Below are 23,884 nucleotides of genomic sequence, written 5' to 3'. Positions count from 1 at the left end.
TTCCTAACACAGAGAAGAATACAGATACCTAGACAAAATGCCAAGACAGGAATTCATCACAAAAGAAAGAACAAGGTCATGGCCAGGGATCTAAACAAAATACATATAAATAACAGGCCTAACTGAAAAATTAAAGCAACAGTCATTAAGGATATTATCTGGGCTTGAGAAAAGCATAGACGACACCAGGAAGATCCATACCACAGAGATACAAGAGCTTAAAAACAATCGTGACAAAATGAAAAATGCAGTAACAGATTAAAAACTGGCTGGATGCAATGACCACATGGAAGAAGAAAAGAAATGAATAAGTGATAATGAAGATACAATTACAGAAAATAAGGAAGCTGATAAAAAGGGGGAAAATCTAGGACCTTGCGAGCAGACGTAAAAGAACTCAGTGACTCCTCGAAAAGTAATTAAATTTGTATCACAGGCGTCCCAGAAGAAGAGGAAAAAGGGGAGAGAAGGTTAATTCGAGGAAACCAGAGCTGAAAAATTACCTAATCTGGGGAAAGAAACAGACTTCCAAGTCCAGAAGGCACAGAGAACTCCCATCAAAATCAACAAAAAAGCATGCCAACATCACAGCATACTGTAGTTAAAGTTAAAAAACAAAACAAACAGAGACACAGAAAAAATCCTAAAAGTAGCCAGACAAAAGGAATACGTAACTTAAGAGGGAAGACAAACTATCTTAGCAGCAGACCTGTCCATAAAAACTTAGAGGCCCTCAACGTGAGACAGGAATCTATCAGAATCTTAGAGGAGAACATAGGCAGTTATCTCTTCGATATCAGCCACAGCAACTTCTTTCAAGATACGTCTCCAAAGGCAAAGGAAACAAAAGCGAAAATAAACTTCTGGGACTTCATCAAAATCAAAAGCTTCTGCACAGCAAAGGAAACAGTCAAAATACAAAGAGGCAACCCACGGAATGGGAGAAGATATTTGCAAATGACAGTACAGACAAAAGGTTGATATCCAGGATCTATAATGAACTCCTCAAACTCAACACACACGAAACAGACAAACACATCAAAAAATGGGCAGAAGATATGAACAGACACTTCTCCAATCAAGAAATACAAATGGCTATCAGACACATGAAAAAATGCTCATCATCATTAGCCCTCAGGGAGATTCAAATTAAAACCACATTGAGATATCACCTTACACCAGTTAGAATGGCCAAAATTAACAAAACAGGAAACAACATGTGTTGGAGAGGATGTGGAGAAAGGGGAACCCTCTTCCACTGTTGGTGGGAATGCAAGTTGGTGCAGCCTCTTTGGAGAACAGTGTGGAGATTCCTCAAGAAATTAAAAATAGAGCTTCCCTACGACCCTGCAATTGCACTCCTGGGTATTTACCCCAAAGACACAGATGTCGTGAAAAGAAGGGCCATCTGTACCCCAATGTTTATAGCAGCAATGGCCACAGTCGCCAAACTATGGAAAGAACCAAGATGCCCTTCAACGGATGAATGGATAAGGAAGATGTGGTCCATATACACTATGGAGTATTATGCCTCCATCAGAAAGGACGAATACCCAACTTTTGTAGCAACATGGACGGGACTGGAAGAGATTATGTTGAGTGAAATCAGTCAAGCAGAGAGAGTCAATTATCATATGGTTTCACTCATTTGTGGAGCATAACCAATAGCATGGAGGACAAGGGGCGTTAGAGAGGAGTAGGGAATTTGGGTAAATTGGAAGGGGAGGTGAACCATGAGAGACTATGGACTCTGAAAAACAGTCTGAGGGGTTTGAAGTGGGGGGGGTGGGAGGTTGGGGTACCAGGTGGTGGGTATTGTAGAGGGCACAGCTTGCATGGAGCACTGGGTGTGGTGAAAAAATAATGAATACTGTTTTTCTGAAAATAAATAAATTGGGAAAAAAAAAACAAAAAAAACCCAACAACAACAACAAAAAAAAACTTAGAGGCCCGGAAGAGAGAGGCATGATATATTCAATGTGCTGAATAGGTAAAATACGCAGGCAAGAATACTCTATCCAGCAAGGCTGTCATTCAGAATAGAAAGAGAGAGTTTCCCAGACAGTAAAGGATTTCGTGACCACTAAACTAGCCCTACAAGAAATTTTAAAGGGGACTCTTTGAGTGGGAAAGACCAAAACTGACAAAGACTTGAAAGTAACACAGAAAACTGTCAGGAACAATGACAAAACAAGTAATAAAATGGTACTAAATTCATATCTAACAATAATTACTGTAATGTAAATGGACTAAATGCTCCAATCAGAAGATGTATGGTGTCAGATGGGATTAAAACAAAACAAAACAAAACAAGACCCACCTATATGCTGCCTACAAGAGATTCATTTTAGACCTAAAGAGACCTGCAGATTCAAAGTGAGGGGATGGAGAAATATTTACCATGCAAACGGACATCAAAAAAAGCCAGAATAGCAATACTTATAACAGACAAACTAGACTTTGAAACAAAGACTGTAAGAAAAGATGGAGAAGGGCATTATATAATAAAAAGGAAGTCTACCCAATTAAGAAGATCTCCCCCACCTTGGGAGAATTCAAATAAATAAAAAAATTAATAAAAAAATAAAAGAACTCATTGATAATACAAAAAACAGTAGGGCACACTTATATCAAGTGAAGATCATCTAAACAGAAAATCAGTAAGAAAACAATGGCTTTGGGGCGCCTGGGTGGCTCAGTGGGTTAAAGCCTCTGCCTTTGGCTCAGGTCATGATCCCAGGGTCCTGGGATCGAGCCCCGCATCGGGCTCTTTGCTCGGCAGGGGGCCTGCTTCCTCCTCTCTCTCTCTGCCTGCCTCTCTACCTATTTGTGATCACTGTCTGTCAAATAAATAAACAAAATCTTTAAAAAAAACTGGCTTTGAATGATATACTAGATTAGATGGATTTAAGAGAGATCCATATGGTTTCACTTACTTGTGGAACATAAGGAATAACATGGAGGACATTAGGCCAAGGAAAGGAAAAGTGAATTGGGGCAAATCAGAGGGAGATGAACCATGAGGGGCTGTGGACTCGGTGAAACAATCTGAGGCCTTTTGAAGGGAGTGGGGTGGGGGAAACCTGGTGGTGGGTATTAAGAAGGGCACATATTGCATGGAGCACTGGGTGTTGCACATAAACAATGAATCTTGGAACACTGCTTCAAAAACTACTGATGTATTTTATGGTGACCAACATAACACAATAACATACATACATATATATATATATATATATATATATAGAGAGAGAGAGAGAGAGAGAGAGAGATTGATTCAGAAAAGAATTTCATCTTAAGCAGAATACATATTCTTTTCAAATACACATGGGACAGTCTCCAGAACAGATCACATACTGGTCAAAAATCAAGCCTCAACAAGTACAAAAAGAATGAAATCATACCATGCATACTTTCTGACCACAATGCTATGACCCTGAAATCAACCACAAGATAAAATTTGAGAAAAATCACAAATACATGGAAGGTAAATAACATGCTACTAAACAATAAATCAATCAGAAAATAAATAAATAAACAATAAATCAATCAGAAACAAATGAAAATGAAAACATGACAGTCCTTAATATTTGGGATGTTTCAAAAACAGTCATAAGAGGGAGTATACAGCAATACAGGCCTAACTCAAATAGAAAAATCTCGAATACACAACATAACCTTACACATAAAGGAGCTAGAAAAAGAACAACGATGAGCACTGGGTGTTATATGCAACTAATGAATCACTGAACATTACATCAAAAACTAATGATTTTGGCTAATTGAATTTAAATTAAAAAAATGAAACAAAGGAAAAAGAACAACAAATGAAGGCTAACACTAGCAGAAGTGAAATAAGATTAGACTAGAAATAAATAATATAGAAATCAAAAACACAGGAGAATAGAACAATGAAACCAGGAGTTGGTTCTCTGAAAAAATTAATAAAATTGATAACCCCCTGGCCAGACTTATAAAAAAGAAGGCGGCTCCAAAAAAAATAAAATAGAGGAGAACTCAAATAATACAAAAATACAAATAAAATAATATTATGAAAAATTATATGTCAACAAATTGAGTAATCTGGAAGAAATGGATAAATTGCTAGAAACATATAAACTACCAAAACTGAAACAGGAAGAAACAAAAACCTTGAACAGACATAACCAGTGAAGAAACTGAATCAGTAATAAAAAAATCTGCCAACAAACAAAAGTCCAGGGCCATATGGCTTCACATGGCAATTCTATTAAATCTTTAAAGAAGAGTTAATACCTATTTTTCTTAATAGAAATGGAAGGAAAACTTCCAAACTCATTCAATGAGGCCCACATTATTCTGATTCCCAAAATCAAAGACTCCACTAAGAAAGAGAACTACAGGTGAATATCTCTGATGGATATGGATGCAAAAATTCTCAACAAAATACTATCAAATTGAATACAACAGTACAGAAAAAGAATCAATCACCACGATCAACTGGGATTTATTCCTGCACTACAGGAATGGTTCAATATTTTCAAATAAATCAATGTGATACACCACATCAATAAAAGAGGGTAAGAACCATATGATCCTCTCGATAGATGCAGAAAAAAATTTTGAAAACATACAGCATCCATTCTTGATTAAAAACCCTCAAAAACCGAGGGACAGAGGGAACATACCTTGATACTATAAAGGCCATATATGAAAGACCACAGCTATTATCATCCTCAATGGGGAAAAACTGAGTGCTTTTCATCTAGCATCAGAAAAAGGGATGTTTACTCTCACTACTTTCATTTAACACAGTATTAGAAGTCCTCGCCTCAGCAAACAGATAACAAAAACAAATAAAACGTATCCAAATCAGCAAAGAAGTCAAACTTTCACCATTTGCAGATGACAGGATACTCTATATAGAAAATCCGAAAGAGGGGCGCCTGGGTGGCTCAGTGGGTTAAAGCCTCTGCCTTGGGCTTGGGTCATGATCCCAGGGTCCTGGGATCGAGCCCCGCATTGGGCTCTCTGCTTTGGCGGGGAGCCTGCTTCCCCCTCTCTCTCTGCCTGCCTCTCTACCTACCTGTGACCTCTCTCTCTCTCTCCCTCTCTGTCAAATAAATAAAAAATATCTTAGAAAAAAATCCAAAAGACTCCACCAAAAAATTGCTGGAACTCATACATGCATTCTGTCCAGTTGCAGGATACAGAATCAACATACAGAAATCTGTTGCATTTCTATAAACCTATAATGAAGCAGCAGAAAGAAAAACCAAGAAATCAATCCCATTTACAACTGTACAAAAACCATAAGACACCTAGGAAGAAACCTAACCAAAGAGGTAAAAGATCTGTATTATGAAAACTTAGAAAACACTGATGAAAGAAACTGAAGATGACACAAAGAAAGGGGAAAACATTCCATGCACATAAATTGGAAGAACAAGTGTTGTTCAAATGACTATACTACTGAAAGCAATCTATACATTTAATGCAATCTTTATCAAAATACAAACAGTATTTTTCACAGATCTAGAACAAAGAATCTTAAAATTTGTATGGGACAAAAGCTAGAGGCATCACAATTCTGGACTTCAAGTTATCTGTAGTAATCTGGATGGTATAGTACTAGTACAAAAACAGACACACAGATGAATGGAACAGAACAGAGAACCCAGAAATGGACCCAAAAATACATGGTCAACTAATGTTCAACAGTACAGGAAAAAATATCCAAAGGAACAGACAGTCTCTTCAAGAGATGGTGTTGGAAAAACTGGACAGAAACATACAAAAGAATGAAACTGGACCACTTTCTTACATCATAAACAAAAATAAACTCAAAATGGATGAAATACCTAACTGTGAGACAGGAAACCATCAAAATCCCAGAGAAGAAAACAGGCAATAGCCTCTCTGACATCAGCCATAGCAACTTCTTACTTGGTATGTCTTAAGAAGCAAGGCAAACAAAAGCAATAATGAACTTATCAGGACTTTTCCTGCCACTTTACTGAATTCCCATATGAGTTCTAGCAATTTTGGGGTGGAGTCTTTTGGGTTTTTCACATAAAGTATCAGGTCATCTGTGGAGAGTGAGAATTTGACTTCTTTGCCAATTCAAATGCCTTTTATCTCTTTGTGTTGTCTGACTGCTGAGGCTAGGACTTCTAGTACTATGCTAACCAGCAGTGGTGATAGTGGACATCCCTGCTGTGTTCCTGACCTTAGGAGAAGAACTCTGTTTTTCCCCACCGAGAATTATATTTGCTGTGGATTTTTCATAGATGGCTTTTATGATACTGAGGTATGTTCTCTCTATCCCTACACTGTGGATAGTTTTAGTCAAGAAAGGATGCTGTACTTTGTCAAATGCTTTTCAACATCTATTGAGAGTATCATAAAGTTCCTTTATTTATGTAGTATATCACACTGATTGATTTGTGGATGTGGAAGTACCCTTGCAGCCCAGAAACAAATCCCACTTCATCCTGGTGAATAATCCTTTTAATGTACTGTTAGATCTTACTGGCTATTATTCTGGTGAAAATTTTTGCATCCATGACCATCAGGGACATCGGTCTATAATTCTCCTTTTTGGTGGAGTCTTTGTCTCGTTTTGGGATCAAGGTAATGCTGGCCTCATAAAATGAATTTGTAAAGTCTTCCTTCCATTTCTATTCTGTCAAACAGTTTCAGGAGAATAGGTATTAATTCTTCTTTAACTGTTTGGTAGAATTCCCCTGGGAAGCCTTCTGGCACTGGGCTCTTGTTTGTTGGAAGATTTTTTTTTTTTTTGGTTGGGAGAATTTGATTACTGCTTCAATTTCTTTCCTGGTTATGGATCTACTCAGGTTTTCTATTTCTTCCTGGTTCAGTTTTGGTAGTTTATATGTCTCTAAGAATGCATCCATTTCTTCCAGATTGCCTAATTTGTTGGCATATTCAGTAAAGTGGCAGGATATAAAAGCAATGCACAGCAATCAGTTGCATTTCTATACACTAACAATGTGATTAAAGAAAAAGAAATTAAGGAGTTGATGCCATTTATAGTTGCACCCAGAACCATAAGATACCTAGGAATAAATCTAACCAAAGAGGCAAAGGATCTGTACTCAGAAAACTACAGAGTACTCAAGAAAGAAATTGAGGAAAACATAAAGAAATGGAAAACCATTCCATGCTCATGAATTGGAAGAACAAATATTGTTAAAATGTCTATACTACCTAGAGCAATATACACATTCAATGCAATCCCTATTAAAATACCATCAACTTTTTTCACAGAACTAGAACTAATAATCCTAAAATCTGTATGAAACAAAAGACCCTGAAGCACCAAAGAAATGTTGAAAAAGAAAACCAAAGCTGGTAGCATCACAAATCTGGACTTTAAGCTCTCTTACAAAGCTGTAATCATCAAGACAGTATGGTACTAGCACAAAAACAGATGTATAGATCAACGGAACAGAACAAGAACCCAGAAATGGACCCTCAACTCTGTGGTCAACTTATCTTCAACAAAGCAGGAAAGAACATCCAACGGAAAAAAGACAGTCTCTTCCACAAATGGTGTTGGGAAAACTGCACAGCCAGATGCTAAAGAATGAAACTGGACCATTTCTTTACACCATACACAAACATTGACTCAAAATGGATGAAAGACCTAAACATGAGACAGGAATCCATCAAAATCCTAGAGAAGAACACAAGCAGCAACTTCTGAGATGTTGGTCACAGCAACTTCTTTCTAGACACACCTCCAAAGCACAGGAAACAAAGGCAAAAATGAACTATTGGGATTTCATCAAGATAAAAAGTTTCTCCACAGCAAAGCAAACAGTTGACAAAACCAAAAGACAACCAAGAGAATGGGAGATGTTCGCAAATGACATATCATATAAAGGGCTAGTATCCAAAATCTATAAAGACTGTATGAAACTCAACACCTAAAAAACAAATAATCCAGTCAAAAAATGGGCAGAAGACATGAATAGACATTTTTCCAAAGACACCCAAATGGCCAAAAGACCCATGAAAGAGTGCTCAACATCACTTGGCATCAGGGAAATACAAACCAAAACCATGAATACCACCTCACACCAGCCAGAATGGCTAAAATTAACAAGTCAGGAAATGACAGATATTGGGGAGGATGCAGAGAAAGGAGAACCCTCCTACACTGTTGGGAATGCAAGCTGGTGCAGCCACTTTGGAAAACGGTATGGAAGTTCCTCAAAAGTTGAAAGCAGAGCTACCCTACAACCCAGGAATTGCATGGCCAGGTATTTATCCAAAGGATACAAACACAGTGATGTGAAGGGGCATCAGCACCCCGATGTTTATAGCAGCAATGTCCACAATAGCCAAACTAGGGAAAGAGCCCAGATGTCCATCAATATATTAATGGATAAATATATCCACTGTGTGTACACACACACACACACACACACAGGAACATTACTCAGCCATCAAAAAAAAAATGAAGTCTTGCCATTTGCAATGACGTAGTTGGAACTAGAGGGTATTATGCTAAGCAAAACAGGTCAATCAGAGAAAGACAATTATTGTATGATCTCACTGGTATGTGGACTTTAGGAAACAAAACAGAGGATCATAGGGGAAGAGAAGAAAAAATAAAACAAGATACAACCAAAGAGGGAGACAAACCATTAATCTTAGGAGAAAACTGAGATTTGCTGGAGGGGTGCGGGGGTAGGGGAATAACGTAACTGGGTGATGGACATTGGGGGGTATGTGTTGTAATGAGCACTGTGTATTTTAAGACTGATGAATCATAGACCTGTACCCCGAAACAAATAATACATTATATGTTAAAAAATAAATAAATAAACTATCGGGACTTTTCAAGATAAAAAGTTTCTGCACAGTGAAGGAAAACAACTGGCAAGACTAAAAGGCAACCTCCAAAATGGGAGAAGGTATTTGCAGATGACATATCCGATAAAGGGTTAGTATCAAAAATTTATAAAGAATTTATTAAACTCAACACCCAGAAAACCAAATAATCCAGTTAAAAAATGGGCAGAAGACGTGAATAGACATTTTTCTAAAGAAGACACCCACACGGCTACCAGGAACATGAAAAGGTGCTCAACATCTCTCATCATCAGGGAAATACAAATCAAAACCATGACGATATACCATCTCACAAATATTAGGATTGCTAAAATCAACACAAGAAACAATAGGCGTTGGAAAGGATGTGGAGAAAGGGGAACGCTCTTACACTACTGGTGGGAATGCAAACTGGTTCAGTCATTCTCAAAAACAGTAGGAAGGTTCCTCAAAAAGTTTAAAAGAGAACTACCTTACAATCCAGCAATTCTACTTGTAGGTACTTACTGAAAGGATACAAAAATACAGATTCACAGGCATACATGCACCCAAATGTTTAAAGCTGTTTTATCACCAATAGCCAAACTAGGAGAAGAGCCCAAATGCCCACTGACTAATGAATGGATTATGAAGATGTAGTATACATCTGTGCATATGCATGCACACATATGCACACACACCGGAATATTACTCAGCCATCAAAAATAAATCCTTCCATTTGCAAGGATGTGGATGGAGCTAGAGAGTATTATGCTAAGTGAGATAAGTCAAAGAAAGATAAATACCATATGATTTCACTCACATGTAGAATTTAAGACAAAAAATAGATGAACATGGGGGGAGAAGAGAAATCATAAAACAGACTCTTAACTACAGAGAACAAACTGAGAGATGCTGGAGGGGATGTGGGTGGGGAGATAGGTTAAATGGGTGATGAGTATTAAGGAGGGCACTTGTGATAAGCACTGGGTGCTGTGATCAATCACTAAATTCTACCCCTGAAACTAATATCACACTTGATGTTAACTGGAATTTAAAAACTTGAAAGACTGAAAAAATATATAAAAAAGTATAATTGGGAAAATCATGCTCCCTTTCCTATCCCTTTTACCTCTTTCTATCTCCACTCCATAAACAGTCAATTTCTTTAGTTTCTAGTTTATGCTTCCTGAGTTTGTTGTTGTTGCTTTATCTTTTACTAAGAGTTCTTTTTATTTGGCATTGAAACCCAAAAAAGAAAGGTTTTAGTCTATTTTATGTTAATCAAACTATTAAACACTGTTCTGTATTGCCTTAGTATAGTAATAATTAATATCCACAATCATACCTCTGAGTCAAAGACTGAATCATCAAATATTAAATTCTTTCCAGCTCAACTTAGGCTATTTCTTTTTTTGTAATTTTTTATTGAAATATAACTGACATAGAATGTTTTATTATTTCCAGGTGTATGACACAGTGATTAGACAACTGTATACATTATTCAGTGCTGGGCTCGGTAATGTAGTCACCATCTGTCACCATAAGGCATTATTATAATATTACTGACTATATTACTTACGCTGTACTTTCAATATCCATGACTTATTTAAAAGTGGAAGTCTGTACCTTTTAATTAAAGAACAAAATGGTATTTGCCAAAGGAAAGGTGGATGAGAGAATGGGCAAAGTAAAGTGGATTAAGAGGTACAAACTCTGAGGTTTTTTTCCCACAGAAATAAGTAAATATCACATATTCCTTTTCCCCCCCATCCTCCTTGCAAATAGCAGAATACAACAGATTCTGAACTGTTCTTTCTTTCATTTAACAACATATTTAGAAATCATGCCATATAAAGCTCCCTTTACTTTTTTCTCTTAATAGCATCTGTCCTTATTTTAGAAATGCTTTATTTTCCATGACCTGTGGTGATATTAATTATTTAAGTTGCTTTATGCTCTTCTCATTGTCTATATTTTCTACCGAATTCCTTTTTTTCTGCTTGTTTAAGAGGTCTTCTTTTATTATCCATTGATACTTAATAATGGAGCATTAGAAAACTGACTAGAAACTATGTGCATGGGAATGGGATTTTCAACTGTGGGATTTCACTGAAGAATGACCATGTGGATACACGGTCATCTTGCTGGGGTCTCCAAATACAAATAGCTTTTTTTTCCCCCCTGAGGCTACATGTGTTTTCTGCAGAGACTTCTTCAATTATCTCCTGATGAAGGAAGGAGTAGTGATATTAGAAATAAAGAAATGGTTAGCAAGGTTCTTGGAGCCAGTGGCAGAAGAGGGTCTATGGTCTTTTTTTTGGTGTGCTTTGATTTCCAGTTAACCTTCCCCATCTTTGTTCATGTGCTAGACAATTTTCTGTCTAGAGCCTCTATGACTCAATTTCCTGACAAGTCAACCTGCCGCCTCTTGCCAAGGCTGGGAAGCAGTAATTACCAGGCTGTAGGGTTAAGGAGGGGCCTTGAAAATTCTATTTCTTATGTAGATGTAACATTATACTACAAGGCACTGTTGACAGAATACATGAGGTTATATACATTTCACTAGAAAATGAAAGTCTCTGATTTTCATAATCAAGCAAATACAGAATGATCAAATTGTAAATACTAAGATATTTTAGATACATGTGCTATAATCATTAATATATTAATTATAGTTCCAATTATAATCCAAACTTCAACTGGCAATGTTGTAATATAACTGTAGATACTGTCAACCTCAAAGTATGAGACAAGAAAGCTCAAGCTTGTTCAAGTACCTTTACCACTTTATAAGAAAAGACTATCTGCATGCTTGCATACAATGGAAAGGTTAGTAAAAAAGCACCAACAGCAAATTTTATTTCAGATTCTTTCTTTTTAATTTCTTTCCTCCAAGTTTTCATTTAAATTCCAGTTAGTTAACAGATAGTATAACATTAGTTTCGGGAGTAGAATTTAGTGACTCAACCCGTACATACAACACCCAACTGCCCTCTTTTGAATATCAATTGGATAATAAAGTGTATTTACAACATTTCACATTTAAGGCATTCTGGTATATAAGCATACTGAAAAAATTAGTTTGTTTTCTACTGAATGTAAGCACTTGTGAAAAAAAAAACAACAAAAAACCTAGGGTTACTCAAGTACACACAGGTAAGACTATATAACGATATATATGTACATATCTAAAAATATATATATATATATACACACCACAGAAAAATCAACAGCTTATATGAAATTTTAGTAGTGTGAAAAATTTTCTCAATAACTCAATATAGAAAGTACATGAGACTGCTTTTCCTCTCTCAACATCTAGTATTCAGGCTTTCAAAATGATAAAGAATTGAAGGTTTATTTATTAGAAGGGAAACATAATAATAGAAAAGGCTGAATAGAAGGTGAAAAACTGAACAGTGTGAGAAATAACCAAGTACTAGGATGTGGGAAAATACATTTTTATAAAGAGTAGAGAAAAGAAAAATTACCAATCACTACAGTGGTATTCTAAGTTATCAGAACATTTAGAAAGTAGTACACTCTTAATAGTAAAGCACTCAGAAGGGATAAAGCAGGCTATCCATTTTCTTACTTTCCCCAGGAGGAAAAAAATAGAAGTGATCATGTTTGTAAGTGACTATTTTATGGTAATTTTCTTTTAGACATCAAGGGTATGTGCAGATATTAGAAAAAATAAAAATACAAAATACAAAAATGATAATGAGCAATGATTCTGTGCAGAGCAAAACTGAATGCAAAAAAACTATTTTATATATACTCCCTAAAATTTGATTCTATTATATAAGGCTTTAATGCTTTCCTGATACAAGTTTGCTTTTAATACTTCGATGAAAATTGAGTTAATGGTTTGTTTCTTCTTGGAAGAAAAATGCCTTTGTTTTCCTGTCAAAAGGAGTAAAAATGGGAGTCCTATCAGGATTCACTCTTATTTAAAGAACACAAATTCTGCATTTTTCTTTAGAAACAATATTTAAGTTATTTGTGTTTGTGACAATTTTCAATGTTCTTCATGTACTAAACTTTTTTTTTAAATTGAACTGCAACTAAGATCCAATGTTCTATTAGTTTCAGGTTTAAAATATAATTATTCAATAATTCTATACTTTTTTCAGTGCTCATCAAGTGTACTCTTATTCCCCTTTATCTATTTCACCCATATCCCCACACCACACCTCTGAAGACCACCAGTTTGTTTTCTATAATTAAAGGGTCTATTTTTTGTGTCTGTTTTTCTTTGTTCATTTGGACTGTTTCTTAAATTCCACACATGAGTGAAATAGTGTGTTATTCATCTTTCTCTGACTGATATCACTCATCACTATATCCTCTAGGTTCATGCATATTGCTACAAATGGCAAGATTTCATTTTTTTTATAGCCAGGTAATAGTCTTCTTTATCCATTCTCTATTGATTGACAGGTGAGAAGTTTCCATATCTTGGCTATTGTATACAAATATTGCTGCAATAAACACAGGGGTGCATATATCTTTTCAAGTTAGTAGTCTCATTTTCTTTAGGTAAATACCCCGTAATGGAATTACCTATTTTTCAATTTTTTTAAAAAAAGATTTTATTTATTTATTTGACAGACAGAGATCACAAGTAGGTAGAGAGAGAGAAGGGGAAGCAGGCTCCCCGCCAAGCAGAGAGCCTGATGTGGGGCTTGATCCCAGGACCCTGGGATCATGACCTGAGCCGAAGGCAGAGGCTTTAACCCACTGAGCCACCAGGCACCCCTATTTTTAAATTTTTGAAGAACCTCCACATTGTTTTCCACAGTGGCTGCACCAATTTACATTCCCAGCAATGGTGCACGAGGGTTCCTCTTTCTCTGTATCATCGTCAATATTTCTTATTTCTTATGTGCCTGATTTTAGCCATTCTGAAAGGTAGAAAGTGATATCTCATTGTGGTTTTTTTTGTATTGTTTTTAATTTATTTTCAGAAAAACATTATTCATTATTTTTTTTCACCACACCCAGTGCTCCATGCAAGCCGTGCCCTCTATAATACTCACCACCTGGTACCCCAACCTCCCACCCCCCCGCTACTTCAAACCCCTCAGATTGTTTTTCAGAGTCCATAGTCTCTCATGGTTCACCTCCCCTTCCAATTTACCCAAATTCCCTTCTCCTCTCTAACGCCCCTTGTCCTCCATGCTATTTGTTATGCTCCACAAATAAGTGAAACCATATGATAATTGACTCTCTCTGCTTGACTTATTTCACTCAGCATAATCTCTTCCAGTCCCATCCATGTTGCTACAAAAGTTGGGTATTCATCCTTTCTGATGGAGGCGTAATACTCCATAGTGTATATGGACCACATCTTCCTTATCCATTCATCCGTTGAAGGGCATCTTGGTTCTTTCCATAGTTTGGCGACCATGGCCATTGCTGCTATAAACATTGGGGTACAGATGGCCCTTCTTTTCACGACATCTGTGTCTTTGGGGTAAATACCCTGTAGTGCAATTGCAGGATCATAGGGAAGCTCTATTTTTAATTTCTTGAGGAATCTCCACACTGTTCTCCAAAGAGGCTGCACCAACTTGCATTCCCACCAACAGTGTAAGAGGGTTCCCCTTTCTCCACATCCTCTCCAACACATGTTGTTTCCTGTTTTGTTAATTTTGGCCATTCTAACTGGTGTAAGGTGATATCTCAATGTGGTTTTAATTTGAATCTCCCTGAGGGCTAATGATGATGAACATTTTTTCATGTGTCTGATAGCCATTTGTATGTCTTGATTGGAGAAGTGTCTGTTCATATCTTCTGCCCATTTTTTGATGTGTTTGCCTGTTTCGTGTGTGTTGAGTTTGAGGAGTTCATTATAGATCCTGGATATCAACCTTTTGTCTGTACTGTCATTTGCAAATATCTTCTCCCATTCTGTGGGTTGCCTCTTTGTTTTTTTGACTGTTTCCTTTGCTGTGCAGAAGCTTTTGATTTTGATGAAGTCCCAGAAGTTTATTTTTGCTTTTGTTTCCTTTGCCTTTGGAGACATATCTTGAAAGAAGTTGCTGTGGCTGATAACAAAGAGATTACTGCCTATGCTCTCCTCTAAAATTCTGATGGATTCCTGTCTCACATTGAGGTCTTTTATCCATTTTGAGTTTATCTTTGTGTACGGTGTAAGAGAATGGTCGAGGTTCATTCTTCTACATATAGCTGTCCAGTTTTCCCAGCACCATTTATTGAAGAGACTGTCTTTTTTCCACTGTATATTTTTTCCTGTTTTGTCGAAGATTAATTGACCATAGAGTAGAGGGTCCATATCTGGGCTCTCTACTCTGTTCCACTGGTCTATAGTCTGTTTTTATGCCAGTACCATGCTGTCTTGGTGATCACAGCTTTGTAATAAAGCTTGAAATCAAGTAACGTGATGCCCCAGCTTTATTTTTGTTTTTCAACATTTCCTTAGCGATTCGGGGTCTCTTCTGATTCCATACAAATTTTTGGATTATTTGCTCCAGCTCTTTGAAGAATGCTGGTGGAATTTTGATCGGAATGGCATTAAAAGTACAGATTGCTCTAGGCAGTATAGACATTTTAACAATGTTTATTCTTCCGATCCAAGAGCATGGAATGGTCTTCCATCTATTTGTTTTCTTCAATTTCTTTCATGAGTGTTCTGTAGTTCCTCGAGTACAGATCCTTTACCTCTTTGGTTAGGTTTATTCCCAGGTATCTTATGGTTCTTGGTGCTATAGTAAATGGAATCGATTCTCTAATTTCCCTTTCTGTATTTTCATTGTTAGTGTATAAGAAAGCCACTGATTTCTGCACATTGACTTTGTATCCTGCCACGTTGCTGAATTGCTGTATGAGTTCTAGTAGTTTGGGGGTGGAGTCCTTTGGGTTTTTCATATAAAGAATCATGTCATCTGCGAACAGAGAGAGTTTGACTTCTTCATTACCAATTTGGATACCTTTTATTTCTCTCTGTTGTCTGATTGCTGTTGCTAGGACTTCTAATACTATGTTGAACAAGAGTGGTGAAAGTGGGCATCCTTGTCGTGTTCCTGATCTCAACGGGAAGGCTGCAAGCTTTTTCCCATTGAGGATGATATTTGCTGTGGGTCTTTCATAGAATGATTTGTTGAGGTTCAGGATTGTTCCCTCTATCCCTATAGTTTGAAGTGTTTTAATCAGGAATGGATGTTGGATTTTGTCAAATGCTTTTTCTGCATCAATTGAGAGGACCATGTGGTTCTTCTCTCTTCTCATATTAATTTGTTGTATCACATTGATTGATTTGCGAATGTTGAACCATCCTTGTAGCCCAGGGATGAATCCCACCTGATCATTGTGGATAATCTCATTGTGTTTTAATTTGCATTACCCTGATGATTAGTTATGGTGAGCATCTTTTTACGTGTTTGTTGGCCATCTATGCGGCTTCTCTGGAAAAATGTCTGTTCAAGTCCTCTGCCTATTTAAAAAATCAGATTATTTGGGTTTTTGGGGTGTTGAGTAGTATAAGTTCTTTATATCTTTTGGTTATTTAGCCCTTATCAAATATATCATTTACAAATATCTTCTCCCATTCAGTAGGTTGCCTTGTAATTCTGTTGATGGTTTCTGTCATTATGAAAAAGCGTTTTAGTTTGGTATACTCACAACAGTCTAATTTTGCCTTTGTCTCTCTTGCCTGAAAAGACTTAGCTAAAAAAAGTTTCTATAGCCAATGTCAAAAAAATTATTGCCTATGTTTTCTTCTAGGAATTTTTACAGTTTCAGGTCTCACATTTAGGTCTTTAATCCGTTCTGAGTTTATTTTTGTGTATAGTGTAAGAAAGTGGTCTGGTTTCATTCGTTTACATGTACCTGTTCAGTTTTCCCAGCACCATTTGTTGAAGAGACTCTTTCCTCCTTGTATATTCTTGCCTCCTCTGTCATAGATTAACTGGCCATATAAGCGTGGGTTCATTTCTAGACTCTCTATTCTCTTCCACTGACCTTTGTGTCTAGTTTTGTGTCAGACAACCACAACTTTGTAATATATCTTGAAATCAGGGATTTTAATATATCCTGCTTTGTTCTTTTTTGGATTGCTTTAGGTATTTGAGGTCTTTTGTGGTTTCATAAAATTATTTTTACAGTTCTAGGAACATGGTGTTGGTATTTTGATAGGTATTACACTGAATCTCTATAGACTGCTTTGGGTAGTACAGACCCTTCACCAATCTTAATTCTTCTAATTCCTGAACAAGAAATATCTATCTGTGTCATCTTCGATTTCCTTCATCAATATTTTACAGTTTCCATAGTACAGAACTTTCATCTCCTGAAGTTTATCCCTAGGTATTTTGTTAAGATTAGGTTGTTTATTCCAGATTTTTATTCTTTCTTGAGACAGGCCTATACTGGTATAATCTTCCAGCTTGGAACACTTTTGCTGCATCTTAATGAATTAGAAACACTGTGTTTTCATTTTCATTTGTCTCCATGTATTATTTTTTCTTTGATTCTTTGTTGAGCCATTGGTTGTTTAGTAGCATGCTGCTAAGCTTTCAAGTGTTTGTAGTTCTTTCCCGTATTTTTCTCACTCACAACTGATTTTTAGTTTTATATCTTTTTGTTTTGGAAAGATGCTTGCTGTGGTTTTATTTTCTTAAATTCAGAGACTCGTTTTGTGCCCTAATATGAGATCTATTCTGGAGAATGCTCTATGTGCACTTGAAAATAAGTGCATTCTGCTGTTTTTTGATAGAATGTTCAATATATAGGATGTTAATTTCATCTGGTCCAGTATGTCATTCAAAGTCACTCTTTCCTTTATTTTCTGTATAGATGATATACCCATTAATGTAAGAGAGGTGCTAAAGTCAGTTATTATTACTGTGTTAATTTCTTCTTTTATGTCTCTTAACACATGATTCAGGTTTTGGAGTGCTCCTATGTTGGGTACACAAATATTTGCAATTATTTTATCTTCTTGCTGGATTTTTCCCTTTTATCATCATGTAGTGTCCTTGTTTCTTGTTACAATCTTTGTTTTAAAGTGTGTTTTGTGCAATGAAAGTATTGCTCTCCTGGCTTTCTTTTCACTTCCATTCACATGGTAAATGTGTCCTTCCTGTCAATCTCCATGTGTCTTCAGGTCTTGAACTGAGTCTCATGTGGGTAGCACTTAGATGGAGCTTGCAATTTTTATCCATTCAGTCATCCTGTGTTTGTACTCCTCCCATGTGTTTTAACTGGAGCATTTAGTCCACTGACATTCAAAGTAATTAATGACAGGTATGTAATTACTGCCATCTTGTAACTTGTTTTATGGTTGTTTTTGTAGTTCTTTTTTTCCTCCATCTTCCCTTTTCTCTTGTGATTTGATGGCTTTCTTCAGTGTTAATGCTTGGATTGCTTTCTCTTTGCTTTTTGTATATCTACCACAGGTTTTTTATTTGTGATTACCATTAGGTTCACATGTAATATTTTATGCATATAGCAGTCTATGGAGGTTGACAGTTAAGTTTGAAGCCATTTTTAAAGTAGAAAAATTTTACTTCCCCGACATTTTATGTATGTGGTATTATACTTTATATCCTTTAATTTTGTGACTCTCCTGATTACTTTTCTTAAAAATTTATTTATTTATTTATTTATTTATTTGAGAGAGAAAGCATGAGAAGGGGGAGGGTCAGAGAGAAGCAGACTCCCCTCTGAGCAGGGAGACTGATGTGAGACTCGATCTGGGACTCCAGGATCATGACCTGAGCTGAAAGCAGTCACTGAAGCTGAAACTGAAAGCTGAAACTGAAGCTGAAACCAACTGAGCCACCCAGGCACCCTCTTGATTACTTTTACAGATATAATTTATTTTATTGTTTTTCTGCTTTAATCTCCATACTTGTTTTATAAGTGATTTATACACTACTTTAATTATATGTTTACATTTACCTGTGACATTTTTTCCTTTCATAATTTTCTTACTCTTAGTTATGGCCTTTTCTTTCCAAAGGATTCCCTTTAATTTTTCTTGAAGGCTGTTTTCATGGTAATGAATTCCCTAAACTTTTATTTGCCTGGAAAACTCTCTCTCCTTGTATTCTGAAGATAGCCTTACTGGGTAGAATATTCTTGGTTCCAGGTTATTTTTCTGTCAGTAGTCTGAATATACCATGCCACCCCCTTCTGGCCTACATAAAGATTCTGCTGAAATATCATGTGAAAAGCCTTATGGGGTTTCCCTTGTATGTAACTATTTTCTCCTGCTGCTTTTAACGTTCTCTCTTTATCACTACTTTTTGCCATTTTTGGTTATTATGTGTCTTGGTGTGAACCTCCTTGGGTTGATTTTGTTTTGGGTTCTGTGTGCCTCCAGAATCCAGATGTCGGTTTCCTTTAGTTTTCAGCTATTATTTCTTCAAACAAATTTTCTTCACCCTTCTCTCTCCTCCTCCTGGGATTGCTATAATGTGACTGTTATGATCCTTACTGATGTCCCTGAGTTCCCTTAATCTAGTCTCATTTTTTATTATTCTTTTTCTTTTTGTTGTTCAGCTAGATTTCATTACTCTGTCTTCTAGCTCACTGATCCATTCTTCTGTCTCCTCTAATCTGCCAGAGTCTCTCTAGTGTAGTTTTTTTTTTTTAAAGATTTTATTTCTTTAACCGACAGAGAGAGACAGAGAGCATGCAAGCAAGGAGAGCAGCAGAGGGAGAGGGAGAAGCAGGCTCTCTGCTGATCAGGAAGCCTAATGCAGGGCTTGATCTCAGGATGCTGGGATCATGACCTGAGCTGAAGGCAGACACTTAACTGACTGAGACACCCAGATGCCCCCCATCCAGTGTATTTTTAATTTCAGTCATTAAGTTCATCTCTCACTGGTTCTTTTTTATCTTTTCTATCTCTTTACTAAAGGTTCATTGAGATTCTCTACTTTTCTGTCTAGCCTAGTGAGTATCTTTAAGATCATTCAATTGAATTCTTTATCAGGCAATATTGTTCATCTCTGTTTTAATTAGTTCTCCTGATTTACTTTTGTCCCATTCTCTCTCATCTAGGACATATTTGTTGGTCTCCTCATTTTGTCTAACTCTTTGTGTTTGTTTCTATGTATGAGAAAAGTCTGCTAAGTCTCCTGATCTTTAAAGTAGTAGCCTTATAAAGAAGAGGTCTTGTGGTATCCTGTAGCATAATGTCCACTGTTAACCAGAACCAGGAGCTTCAGGGGGATCTCCTAGTGGGTTGTGTGTACCCTACTACTGTGGTAAGCTGTGCTTACCTTAAGTCATTAGATGCATTGTCCACTTTTCATGTTCTGGATGCACCAGGCAGGGTTTGCTCTCTGTGCTGTTAGGGGAAGAGTCTGGGGCCACTGTGGGCTTATAATCTAGTAGTGTGAGCAGCCAGACCAGATGTGTGCTCTCAGCCCCTCTGAATGGGTTGCAGTCACACCAAATTGCAGGGTCCTTTCCCTCTGTTGCCCCCTGAGAGGCTTTCATTGGTGGGTGGTGCCTGTAGTCAAACCAGATGCCTGCCCCCAGTCTGTCTGTTATGGTGGCAGTAGCATCAACCTTCAGGGTGCTCTTCCTGCCTTTTCTTGAGAGGCTTTTGATGGTGGGTAGGGCCAACTGTCAGACCAGATGCCTGCCCAGTCTCTGCCATTGCTGTAGTTGCACTGCTGTATGTGGTTATCTTCTCTCCCCAGGATAGGAGGCTCTTTGGAGTGGTGCAGGTCCCTGCCAGTGCTGCTTGCAGTGTGTGTCTTCGCAGAAACTGCTTTGGAGGGATGGTTGCTAAGTGGGGTGCATCCCCCAGAATGCTGGATGTGGTGTTGGCAAGATAGGTAATAGAGTGTTCCTCCTGATTCCTGCAACTGTCTGGCTATCTAGGCTGGGGGTGGGGGAAGCAAAATGGTTGCCCACTAGCTCTTCCATTCTTATGGAAATCTTTAATAATAATCTCTACCCTGGTGGGGTTTTTTTGGTTTTGCTGGCTCTTTAAGGCCAAAGCCTCAGTTTCCAATTGCCCTGTGGGCCTCCCACAGCTAAGTTAGCTGATTTTTAAAGCACCTGGCATTAAGTCTCACTGATAAAGTTAAGCCCCATTTTAAAGCCTAATGTTTTGGGGACCTGTCTTTCCAATGTAGTTCCCCCACTGCCTAAGGTGCCTGGTGTGGGGTCTGCTCCTCTCCCTTTTCCATGCTTGTGGTGCTCCTTCCATTTGTGGTTAGTCTCAATGGGATTCTGGTTCCAGACTGTGTCTGCCCTTCCTACGCTTTTCAGGGTGGCCTCCTGTCTGCAATAAACTGCAAAGTCTGTTCTGCCAGGGCGTTTTCGTGTTAGTTGCACTGCTGTGATTATCTAGATCTGTCTGTGGGATCAGGTGAGCTCAGGATCCTCTTGCTCCACCATCTTCTCCCAAATCCCCCCATACTAAACTTTAAAGTTAAATCTCTTACCTGATCCAAGACAATGATTTCATCTGCATCAACCACTGTTGACAATCTGTGTGCAATAAAAATAGAAGTTCTATGTTTGACTGCATCCTTCATGGCACTAAGAATAGTCTGTAAGTTTGACAAGAAGAGGAGGAAAAAAAGATCTATTAGGTAAATGTACATTAAAATAACCATACATTTCTTAAAGGAGCATATAAAATGCCAATGAATTTTTTATTATATAAACTTTATATCACTACCAAATATTTGACCTATTCTAATAATTACTAAAAGGAGAAAACTGATCAAAAAGGGAAGGCAAATATGCCACATTATCATGGAAAAAAATTATCTTTTAGATAGGCAACATTTCTTTAAATTAGAAAGACCTGGAGAGGGTGGATATTTCTATACTTAAAAATGAACAAATAACAATGAAGAATCCAATGATATTAGGAACATAGCTGGGTATGATGTTATCTGGCCAATGAGAATAAAAATAAAATGTGATAGGACACAAGTGATAGGATGTAGAAAATTTCAAATCAGTAGAAAGGAGATTCAAAGGGTACAGGAACATTTGCTTTTAATTAGTTCAAACTCAGAGGACAGATGGGCAATAAAGACAACCATGTATGGTAACTTGAGCAAACTTCCTTTTCAAAAGTATTCTGATTTCTTTATCCATCATCAGTTGATGGAGAGCTGGGCTACTTCCATATCTTGGCTATTGTAAATAATGCTGCTATAAACACAGGTTGCATGTATTACTTTGAATTCATGTTTTTGTATTTTTGGGGGGTAAATACCCAGTAGCACAATCACTAGATCGTACACTAGTTCTATTTTTAACTTTCTGAAGAACCTCCATACTGTTCTCCAGAGTGGCTACACCAGTTTGCATTTCCATCAACAGGGCACCAATGTTCCTTTTAACATCCTTGCCAACACCTGTTGTTTCTTGTGTTTTTGATTTTAGCCATTCTGACAGGTAGGAGGTGAGATCTCATTGTAGTTCTGATTTGCATTTCCCCAATTATAAGTGATGTTGAGCATTTTTCATGTGTCTGTCTGCCATTCGAATGTATTCTTTGGAGAAATGTCGGTTTATATTCTCTTCCCATTTTAAAAAGTTATTAGAAAGTGTTTATTTATACAGTGGAAAATAACACAGTCATTAAAAAAAGAATGGAATCTTGCCATTTGCAATGACATGCATGGAGGTAAAGAGTATAATGCTAAATGAAATATGTTAGATAAAAAACCAAAAGCCATATGATTTCGTTCATAAGAGTAATTTAAGAAACAAAACAAACAAGCAAAGGAAAAAAGAGAGAAAGAATGAGACTGAGACAAATCAAGAAATGACTCTTAAGTATAGAAAAGAAATGAGTGTTTACCAGAGGGGAGATGGGTAGGAGGATGGGTGAAATAGGTAATGGGAATTAAGGAGTACAGTTGTTGTGATAAGCAGTGAATAATGTATGAAACTGGTGAATCACTATATTGTACACCTGAAACTAATATAACACTCTATATTAACTATACTGGAACTAAAATAAAATTTAAAAAGAACAAACACCCTTATATCATAATGCACCAAAAAAAAAAAAAAGAAAAATAGCAAGAGGATGGAAATGGCTACACAGAGAGCAAAGCCATTAATTTAGAAGACATTGTGATAAAGCTAAGAATGAAACGTCTGGCTCCCTTTCCCCTTGCCCTAAAAGAAAGGACAGCTTCCTCCCAATACCTCTGGCCTTTCCCAAACATAAGCATTCTATGCAGGGCACACTGAAATGGTGTAGGACTATCTTTGTCAAAATAATTCTGAAGAGCAAGTTTTTAGAATGCTTTTTTCCCTCCAAAATATCCAAGATTCAGAAAAAATAGGCCAGCCCCTCTCCCCCATTATAAACAGAGGGAATGACTCTGAGACACACTGGCCCTGAATACCCAAATGAATAAAGAGCAAAAGGAAGGAAATGGGGAAAAAAAGTATTCTGACTTCTTAGGGAACTCTGGGAAACATTTTTTATTACAGTATAATTAACAATGTTATATTAATTTCAGGTGTACAATATAATGATTCAATAATTTTATACATTACTCAGTGCTCATCAGGATCAGTATACTCTTAAATCATTTTATTTCACCTGTCCTCCCACCAACCTCACCTCTGACAACTACATATTTATTTTCTGTATTTAAGAATCTGTTTGGAAAACACATTTTTGTTTACTGCTTTTAAAGTGTAAAGGAGCTGTATATATATATTCAGCTGTACTTGGAAACCTGGGTCTAAGTATAGCTAACACGATGGAAACAGCAATGTGGGGTTGGGCATATACCCAATGGCTCCCTGCAGATATTTCTAAACATTGTATTTATTAAAGGAATAAAATTATCAAGAGTAGATGTGGCTACCCAGGAAGGGAAGAGCTTATATTTTACTAAGACAGATGGTAAATCAAATGTGGGGCCAATTCTAAGAAAAACTGTGATATTTGTGGGGACTCATCTTCCTTATTCTCAAGAACTTAAGCTCTGACATTCTACTAAGTGCTATGGACCTTTTAAAAAGGCCCATTAAAATTTACTAAATCTGCTGGTAACTCATTCCCTTGGGGGGTTGTCTACTAGCTCTT

The 23,884-nt window shown here is 37.0% G+C and overlaps 1 protein-coding gene across 2 annotated transcripts in view; it reads right to left on the bottom strand.

Moving 5' to 3' along the window:
- ABCB7 (ATP binding cassette subfamily B member 7) overlaps positions 1–23,884 on the bottom strand; it is a 165,464-nt gene that overhangs the window by 7,456 nt on the left and 134,124 nt on the right. Inside the window, exons 15-16 of one of the 2 annotated variants that reach the window (XM_044235922.1) lie at positions 21,258–21,365; positions 13,710–13,730 (exon numbers count right to left, since the gene is read on the bottom strand). In XM_044235922.1, the coding sequence (XP_044091857.1) occupies positions 13,722–13,730; positions 21,258–21,365 (117 nt within the window). In that variant the 3' untranslated portion in view covers positions 13,710–13,721. Of the gene's footprint in view, positions 1–13,709; positions 13,731–21,257; positions 21,366–23,884 lie in introns of those variants that run through there. The other variant, XM_044235921.1, reaches the window with a different exon arrangement.

The sequence above is a fragment of the Neovison vison genome, chromosome X, assembly GCF_020171115.1.
Source record: "Neovison vison isolate M4711 chromosome X, ASM_NN_V1, whole genome shotgun sequence".
Classification (NCBI taxonomy): Eukaryota; Metazoa; Chordata; class Mammalia; order Carnivora; family Mustelidae; genus Neogale; species Neogale vison.
Note: the sequence above shows the minus strand (reverse complement) of the source record. Positions and strands in the feature narration are given on the sequence as shown.